This window comes from Brachycentrus maculatus, unplaced genomic scaffold (assembly GCF_059751285.1).
Source record: "Brachycentrus maculatus isolate JH-2025_06_01 unplaced genomic scaffold, ASM5975128v1 h1tg000692l, whole genome shotgun sequence".
NCBI lineage: Eukaryota > Metazoa > Arthropoda > Insecta > Trichoptera > Brachycentridae > Brachycentrus > Brachycentrus maculatus.
Genome location: NW_028281424.1, coordinates 265,660 through 275,224, shown reverse-complemented (window position 1 = coordinate 275,224; position 9,565 = coordinate 265,660). Strand labels below are relative to the sequence as shown.

Here is a 9,565-nt window from a genome sequence, read left to right as displayed (position 1 = left end):
AATTAAAAATACATACATATATTTATTTTACTACCTGAGAAGCATAATACGATCCATTTCTTCATTGATTTTTTGGTGGTAGCTCCATTATAATTATGTTCCTTCGACCATAAAACTGTAAAGGAAAAAAAACAAATAATAATTGGTAACGATTGACACTCATTAACATTTTCAAATATGGTTGATTTTTTGAGACCAAATCTCAATAAATTATTACTTTATCGTGGTGCATAATCCATTCCATATCCCCTCGTATATAAAAATATTGCCATAGTTCTGAAACATTATTTCGTGTTAAATGATATTTCAAATATAGCAACATTACAGGTTATTGATTTCATCCCCACCAGTATTTTTTATGAATGTCCAAGTTTTTAAATTGGTGTTAATGATGCATGTTCAAGTCAAATGGATTCGATTATCCGTTTGAAAAATACCATTCATCGGAGACAAGAATTGAAAAAAATAGGCATTTCATATTTTATGACGCCATACATAAAAAATAAACTGTTTTCGTGAACTTGTTTGAAGATCATAAAATATTATCACGTACGTAAACTATAAAAGAAAACTACACTCTTAATTCTAGAGATTTTTCTGTCGATATCCAAATATGAGATTGTTGTTTTTAATTATAAAGTGGAATAACAGTTAAGTTTAGATTTACAAATAACGCAGTTGTAATTATTGTTTAAGATCCATACAAAATAAAAACATTCTAAATTATTATATTACACGTCCTCGTCGACTTCCTCTAAATTAGTTTCTTTGTTTACATTTTCGACTAAATCCTCATCTGTTAACATGTGAAAGTTTATTTCATCTTTGTCGATATGAAAATAATGGTTAATTATATTTTAAGTAATTTACGGCTTGTGGAGTAAATCTCTTACTGCCTGTAAATCAGCATATAGCTCACTCTGTGCGTTGTTTTCATATTCATTAATTATAGTAAGCACTTTTTCTCCATCAGCATATCTTAGAAAAGCGCCTTTTTCCCCCAGCAATTACGGAAAGTATCTCTGGTAATAAACTCCCAAGCAAGACTTACTTTATATGCAACATCTTTCAATATACCCAACTTTTCAAAAACGCTAGAGTATTAAAACAAAAATGGCAAAAAAATCCCGCGGTATATCCGAATACGCGTTATAAAAGGTGCATTATGACCAGCTTCTATTGTATATGTAAACAAATGTACATATATAATCGTTAAGCTTGCCGTAAAATTGTCATTGAAATTAACGAATAACTGGCGTCGCGGATAATCGGTCAAGGCAAGGTAAATGTATGACAGTGAAAATCTGAAGCCTTTTAAATGTCAAAGTTCAACTTGTAGCTCGGGCGAGCGCCTTGAGTGCCTCGAGCTGCAGCGGGTGGAGCAGCCCTGTGCCTTGAGCGGGCTAGGTTCTCTGGCGACGTTTTAATGTTGTTGAGGTTTTCTCTCAAACCTTTTAAATCGCGACGTGCTTTAAACAACGTGAGTTAAACACTAAATTGCGCTTATTTTGACAACATATTTGAATTATATCGAGCGCGACTTCGATATAAATATCCCTGTATTTACATAATTATTATTTGAAGGTAGTTTATTACTTTGACGTCAAATTCAACGAGTGCATGATTCTACATAAAGAGTTTCCGTAGTTTTATTCCACTTAATTATATTAGATTCTGATAAGTGAATTTTGATGGAGTTTTGTCTTAATAATAGTTTTTGTTTTGTTTCAGGTGTTTCATGTTTGTCAACAAAGTTAAATTAAGATATTTTTAATGATAATCTTAAGGTAGTAAAATTAACTTATGTGATGTGTATTGAATCCGGACAAAATGTTGATTAAAGAATATCGTATTCCTCTCCCGCTAACCGTAGAAGAATATAGAATAGCCCAGCTGTATATGATCGCCAAGAAAAGTCGCAATGAAAGTTCCGGCGAAGGAAGCGGTGTAGAAATAATAGTGAACGAACCTTACGAAGATGGCCCCGGAGGAGTCGGCCAGTACACCAGGAAGATATACCACGTCGGCAGCCATCTGCCCGGTTGGTTCAAGGGCCTGCTTCCCAAATCCGCGCTCACAGTGGAAGAAGAAGCGTGGAATGCTTATCCCTACACTAAAACCAGGTACACTTGTCCCTTTGTTGAGAAGTTTTCCTTGGAGATTGAAACTTATTATTTTGGAGACAATGGCTATCAGGAAAACGTATTCAAACTTTCGGGAAGCGACTTGAGGAATCGAATAGTGGACGTTATCGATGTGGTCAGAGATCAAGTTTATGGCGCCGATTATTTAAAAGAAGAAGATCCCAAACTGTACGTGTCGGAGAAGTATAAAAGGGGTCCTCTGACTGACACTTGGCTGGACGATTACTGGCGAGAGGTCCAAGGAAAAACCCAGCCCCTCCCCGATGGCAAGTCCCTTATGTGCGCTTACAAACTCTGTAGAGTCGAATTCCGCTATTGGGGAATGCAAACCAAACTAGAAAAGTTCATCCATGATGTCGCTCTCAGAAAAACGATGCTGCGCGCCCATCGGCAGGCGTGGGCCTGGCAAGACGAGTGGTGCGGGCTCACTATGGACGACATTAGAGAAATAGAAAAGCAGACGCAGTTGGCTCTGCAACGAAAAATGGGAAACGACTCTGAATCGGATGTCGGGGAGAATTCAAACATCTCGCAAGAGGATTCTGCTAAAACTCTGGCGGCCACAATGAGTAGTATGGAGAAGCCGGAAGAGATCTCTAGTCCCGTAATGCTGAAGAAATCCTCAGAAAATTCGGCTAAATATGCCACAGATCCGAGCGGAAGAAGCCACAAGGTGGAGTTTTCACCAACTTCGGAACACAAAATTTGGCAGGCCACAAAACCGAGCGTGCGTTCTTCCTCTTGCGGTTCTATCAAAAGTATCGAAACCCAAATGGTTAACTGGAGAATGGAGAGTATTGTGAGGGAATCGGAAGCTGAAACTGAATCGGATGATGAGTTTTTCGACTGTCAAGAAGCTAATGAAGTTGCCATCGCAAAGTGGTCTTCTATGGATTCATTAGACGAAGTAGAGCTAGACGCTTCTCCTACTCAACCTCAAAAAACAAATGAAGATAGTATTTTCAATCATTCCTTCTTACAGAGAGTAGCTTCGGAAAGGGGTCCTAGAAGGTTGTACACTCTCACGAGCGGCAACAGTGTGGACGCAGCTTGTCCCGATAGTGCCAACCTCCATCACTGCTCCACCACCGTCCTGCTGCTGGTGTTGCATGCCGGCAGCGTGCTGGATGCCACCTCCGACATGATGGCCAAGAAGTCCGACATTACCACCTTCAGAGGGGCCTTCGAATCTGTGATGCGACAGCACTACCCGACCATGGTAGGCCATATCGCCATCAAGTTGATTTCGTGTCCTCCGATTTGCACTGAAGCGTTGGGTCTCCTCTCCACTCTCAGCCCTTACAGCTTCGATGTGTCTCCCTCCAGTGCGGAGATGCCGTATGTGACGCACGACCTTATTCCTATCGGAGCCATTCCTATTTTGGCGACAACTTCGCCCGATTATTTCGACGCCGTTACGCGTACAATCAACGGAGCGAACACCGTGTATCAAGAGTTCCTCAAGTCCGACGAAGGGAAAGGATTTACCGGTCATGTCTACTTTATCGGAGATTGTATGGGATCCATTGTGGGTTATGATGCCTTGTGTCGCTCTCAACAATATCAGTCGAGACACGCAAGTGAAAATAGCATTCTGGAAACCGATATCAATGTTTACAATGAAATCGGCGTAGAGCAATCATCGAAGCAGCATCTTTCGGCGCCCTCGCCGAGACGAAGGTCTTCTTCGACTAGCGAGCACCAGGTTAAACTCGATTTTGATGTTACTGATTTTTTCATGTTCGGGAGTCCACTTTCTTTGATCTTAGCATCGAGAAAAATATCCGAAGAGAAAGGCAACGCTATTGTAAAGCCTCTTATACAACAAATTTATAATTTGTTTCATCCGACGGACCCTGTAGCTGCGCGGTTGGAGCCATTATTGTCGGCTAGATTTTCGATACTACCGCCTATAAATGTTCCGCGATATGCAAAGTTCCCCTTAGGAAATGGGCAACCGTGTCACCTACTAGAACTCATCCAGAGCCATCCCCAAATATTTGGGGATACTCTTCAGACTCCTCCGACTCCGGTTCTGCGACGTTTATCGGAAGTTTCCATGCAGAGTACTGTGAGCGGTTTGGTGGATAATATTCCTTTGATGACTGTAAACGCTTTGCAACAGAAGTGGTGGGGAACTAAACGGCTAGATTACGCTCTCTACTGTCCGGATGGATTAAACAATTTTCCTACTCACGCTCTTCCCCATTTATTTCACGCTAGCTATTGGGAAAGTTCGGATGTGATCGCTTTCATTCTCAGGCAAGTGGGTCACTTTGATTTAGCGTCGTTCGGAGGAGTAGACGAAAAAGACATGTCGTCCTTCAAGCCGGGTCAACCTCGAGAAAAGTGGATTAAGAAAAGAACATCCGTCAAGCTGAAAAATGTAGCGGCTAATCACAGAGCCAACGACGTCATCAACAAGGAAGGAACTATCATCAATATTTCCGCTCGGTTCATGTACGGTCCATTGGACATGATAACGTTGGCCGGGGAGAAGGTGGATATTCACATAATGAAGGAGCCCCCGGCGGGGGAGTGGATAATGCTCGCTTCCGAAGTGACGGATAAAACGGGTAGAGTCGGCTATACTTTACCCGACGATAAATCAATAGGGTGCGGGATTTACCCTATCAAGCTTGTGGTGCGCGGCGATCATACGTGTTGCGATTTGCATCTCGCGATCATTCCCCCTTTTACGGAATGCGTGGTGTTCAGCATCGACGGGTCGTTCACGGCGAGCATGTCGGTGACGGGGCGAGACCCCAAGGTGCGCGCGGGCGCCGTGGACGTGGTGCGGCACTGGCAAGAGCTAGGCTACCTCATCATCTACATCACGGGCCGGCCCGACATGCAGCAGCAGAAGGTGGTCTCGTGGCTCGGCCAGCACAACTTCCCGCACGGGCTGGTGTCCTTCGCGGACGGACTGTCCACCGACCCGCTGGGCCACAAGGCGGCCTACTTGAGCAACTTGATCCAGAACCACAGCGTGATCGTGCACACGGCCTACGGCTCGGGGAAGGACATCGGGGTGTACAGCAGCATCGGGCTGCAGCCCAAGCAGATCTACATCGTGGGCAAGGTGGGCAGGAAGCAGGTGAACGCGGCCACGGTGATCACGGAGGGGTATGCGGCGCACTTGGCGGGCTTGCAGCTCCCCGGGAACTGTCGCCCGGCGCAGGGGAACGCTCGCATGGTCATCCCTCGCCGGTTCTTCGGTCTCCCGGGACAGAAGTCCTCCATACGTCGTCGGCGGTAGGTCTTGCCAAACAAAGTTGTCGATGATATTACGCTTATATTCTAACTGTATATAAATTATTTCAATGTAAATGTTTTGATTAAAATATCTATATAATAAAACATTAAAAAACTAAATTTTCTATGAAGAAAAGTGTTAAAATTCTATATTTACCACTCCTATGGTATATTATATAACAATTTCGATTGCTGCATTTGTATGAAGCCATGTTAATAAGACATTTCTATTGCGAATGTTTACATTGTCTTTTGTGAATTTTTACAATGTGTGATTGTTAGAATTCAGTAATAATTAATCCTTTTGACTGAAATTGTTAGATTTGGACAGTTTACGTAAAATATATATATAAATATATTTTCAGTTACACACGCTTTGAACATTTTATTTCATTTTCAGAATCTGAATTTATATGACTTCATTAGGGGTTAACTATACATGTTCACTAGAAGTCAGGTTAGTGCTTCAAATAATATTTAAATTGACTATCAAATGCTTTTATTTTTTGTGAAACCTTTTATGTTGTATTCATCATTAACTATATTAAGTGACATTATTTTTATATATCTTTTAAAAATCATTCTTTACATTTTAAGTGAATTTGAATACAAATACAGTGGAACCTCTATACTTAATTATCGGTTTAATCTTTTTAGTCAAGTGTTTTCGTACAAATTTAACGTTTAATATCGAGATAAACTGCGCCCTATCAAAGGCATATCAAGGCTACCACAGGCTTAAACCAATAATATGAGATTTAACAGAACATTTCATTTATCATGAAACTTGTGTCGAGTTGTGGTCCCGTGGTTAGTGTCGCAGACTCTTAAGTCAGAGTTTCTCGTTTAAAACCCACTCTACCACAATTTGATACCTAATTCTAATAATGAGCCGCTTAGGCTCACAGAAATAGCATGAAAAGGAAATATTTGTGTGAATAATAAAAACACAAATATTTCTCTTTTTATTATTTGTTATCTAATCGTTTAATTTTCTCAATTTTGATAATTACATCGGCTCTTAGGGATCCTTCCTTCTCTTGATATATTATGTTTGCTTACTGAAATATTGGATCTAGTATGACAGTGTTGCTACTTCTTGAATATTAAACTTCGGGGCTGTTAAATATAGAGGTTTCACTGTGTTTTAAGATTATTGTGAGAATAGGTGCAATTTTTTAAATTGATTTAAATGTATAAAGTAAGTATTTAATAAATGGGGTGGTGTTGCCATCTCGCCAATTTCCTCTTGATTCAGATCTGTACCCACTGCAAACTAATAATATAATGTAGTTGAACACTATTATGATATGTCCATTATCCTAAATAATTACTGTGTCCAACTTACCTACCATATTCTAAAATAAATGTGTAATAGTTATTGCAAAGTATGACGCAGAATTGTACCGGTATCACCTCATTAAATCAATTTGATTGGAACAAAAGAGCTATTAAAATCAAATTAATAAATATGTAGTTATTAGTAATCTTCCTTTATGTTATGTAATCAATTATATTAATATATTTGTTTTCCAAATATTATAGAGCAGTAATTTTTCATTCCATTCAATGAGTTTTGTGGAATTATTTCTGAAAATTATGATTGGTCATTTTTATTATGTATTGTGATAAATTATTTCAAAAGAATTACTATTAGTTAAAGACATTTATTGAAATTTACTCTTTTTATATAAATATTTCAGAATATACATAGGTCGCTTGTCCACTACCCGGAATTCCGTGTAATTTTACCGTTCGGCACGTCAGTTTACGTTTTAAAACGATGATTTGCTTGGATTGGCTTGTGCTTTTGTCCATCTTTCTTCGGATCAGAGCTCTTGATCGGTGCGTGAACACGTTGCGCGTAAATTCGATCAAGCTAAACTGTCGTAGTCGTTTTCATTTTTCAAAACTGGAATGCCGGAAGGTTAAATCCCGTGTAGTGGACAAACGCCCATACGTGTACATTCACCCGACAGCATTAAGCAGTTAAACAAATATGTGTTTAGTAAACATTTATTTTAACTATTCCTTTTTTCTTGTGTACCAATATAAAAATTGTTTGCATAAAATGATGAGTCCGGTAGGATTAGAGTGTGTAATGTATAAGTAAAGACTAAAAACAGATAACATATTGTATTATTATGTATAAAAAAGATAGAGTTCTTATGATATACATATTTACACAAACAAATATGTATGTATACATAAAAAAAGATAAAACCTTTTTGTATTTTATCTAGAATTCTCGTAAAATATGAAATGTAAAATTTCCACATATATTGAGCAGTGATTCTGGCTAAATTTATCACCTGCCTTCCTGCTATTTATGTCTCAGATAATGCTGAATCTACTCATTATGGTGTCCGAACAAAGTATGCCAACATGTATAACAAAAGTAATTAGATTCATTACCATCATCCTATCAAAACATCTTTCTAGAAATATAGTAAGACCCTGCTTAACACGGGAGAAACGATATAAGTTCCGGTGCTTAACAAAATGGCGTTGAATAAGGTCAACTTAACATGTACTGTAATGCTATAAATACATTGTTTTATTACATGCGAGAATCGAAGCGACAAATTGTGCACCATTTCGGGATTATTATTATTCAATACTGCATTCGATTTAGTGGAATCCCAATACTACCACGTAATACTGAAACAGTGTTAAGCAGAGTTTTACTATATTTGTTTTTAGTCTTGCATAGTGTATTTTTTGGTTCATTATATATATATATATATATATATATATATATATATATATATATATATATATATATATATATATATATATATATATATATATATATATATATATATATATATATATATATATATATATATATATATATATATATATATATATATATATATATACACCGCTGGACAAAAAAATTTACGAGTTTACTTGCTACCGCACGCCTTGACTTTACTGAACTCTTTTTCTAAGAAATCCTTTATCGATACCTCTTTCTTTTGTTCAATAAATTAAAGACACTTTGTGTCACCTTTCTACAATATTTACATTTTAAAATGTCTCAACAATTTTGTTTTACCCGCGTTTGAGGGAACATAACACAACAATCATGGAAAGTGCAAAGCAAATGTCGATTGCGATAAAATCCAAAATAATCACACTGTCGCAACAAAACATATCTAATTGTAAAATATCTCGTCGATTTGGGTATTCAGAAGGTGCAGTGAGGTTTTTATTTAAAAAATTCCAAGAAACTGGATCCATAGAACGGAAAAAAGGAAGTGGATGGGGGCGCGCGACATCTGCCCGAGATGATCGCTTAATAAAAAAAAATGTTATGCGCGATCGATTTTTAACGGTACTTAAAATACACGCAGAGGTGCAGTCTACCAGCTAATCAACATTTTTAGTAAAAACAGTGTCCAGGCGGCTGTTGGAGCATGGTTTCCAAGCACGAAGTCCCGCAAAGAAACCATTACTGACGAACAAAATGCAGAAGGCTAGACTGGATTGGGCTAAGGAGCACCAGAATTGGACCTTGGAGGATTGGCAAAATGTTATTTTCTCCGATGAATCAAAATTCAACCTTTTTGGTCCAGACGGCAGAAAGATAGTTCGACGAAAACTTGGGGAAAGATACCATCCGTCGTGCGTCACTCGAACCGTTAAACATTCACCCTACGTCATGATTTGGGGGTGCATGACAGCGTACGGTTTGGGACATCTAAATTTTATACAGGGTACGATGAATACCATCCAGTACAAAAAAGTGTTGAAAAACCATCTTATTCCAACAATCAAGGACATTACGCAGTATACCGCGGACCCGATTTTTCAGGACGATTTGGCGCCGTGCCATAGAGCCCGCACTGTGAGTACAAATATTTATTTTTTAATGCACTTTGTAGACCATTTGATAAATAATTTATTGTTTTTCTTACAGATCATTGAATACAAGGATAAAATTGGCTTAATATCGTTGACGTGGCCCGGGAATAGTCCTGATTTGAACCCGATAGAAAATTTATGGGCGATTATGAAAAAAAAAGTTGGGAAAAAAAAATAAAAAAAACATTGAGGAATTAAAAAAAAACTTGATTCAAGTTTAGGAAGAAGAAATAACATCAGAAATTTAAGATTCGCTTTACGCTTCGTTAAATAATAGAATTTTACGTGTTATAAAT

General features: G+C 38.3%; 1 protein-coding gene across 2 annotated transcripts; it reads left to right on the top strand.

Annotated features, from left to right (window-relative positions):
- Positions 1 to 1,259: 1,259 nt before the first annotated feature.
- Positions 1,260 to 8,116, top strand: rdgB (retinal degeneration B). Of its 2 annotated transcripts, none has more exons than XM_088274601.1 (2): positions 1,260 to 1,282; positions 1,732 to 8,116. In XM_088274601.1, the coding sequence occupies exon 2, from the start codon at positions 1,831 to 1,833 to the stop codon at positions 5,401 to 5,403; it is 3,573 nt and encodes a 1,190-aa protein (XP_088130727.1). In that variant the 5' UTR covers positions 1,260 to 1,282; positions 1,732 to 1,830; the 3' UTR covers positions 5,404 to 8,116. The 2 variants fall into 2 exon arrangements, with proteins under 2 accessions (XP_088130727.1, XP_088130726.1); XM_088274600.1 differs by lacking the exon at positions 1,260 to 1,282 and adding an exon at positions 1,345 to 1,480.
- The last annotated feature ends 1,449 nt before the right edge of the window (positions 8,117 to 9,565 follow it).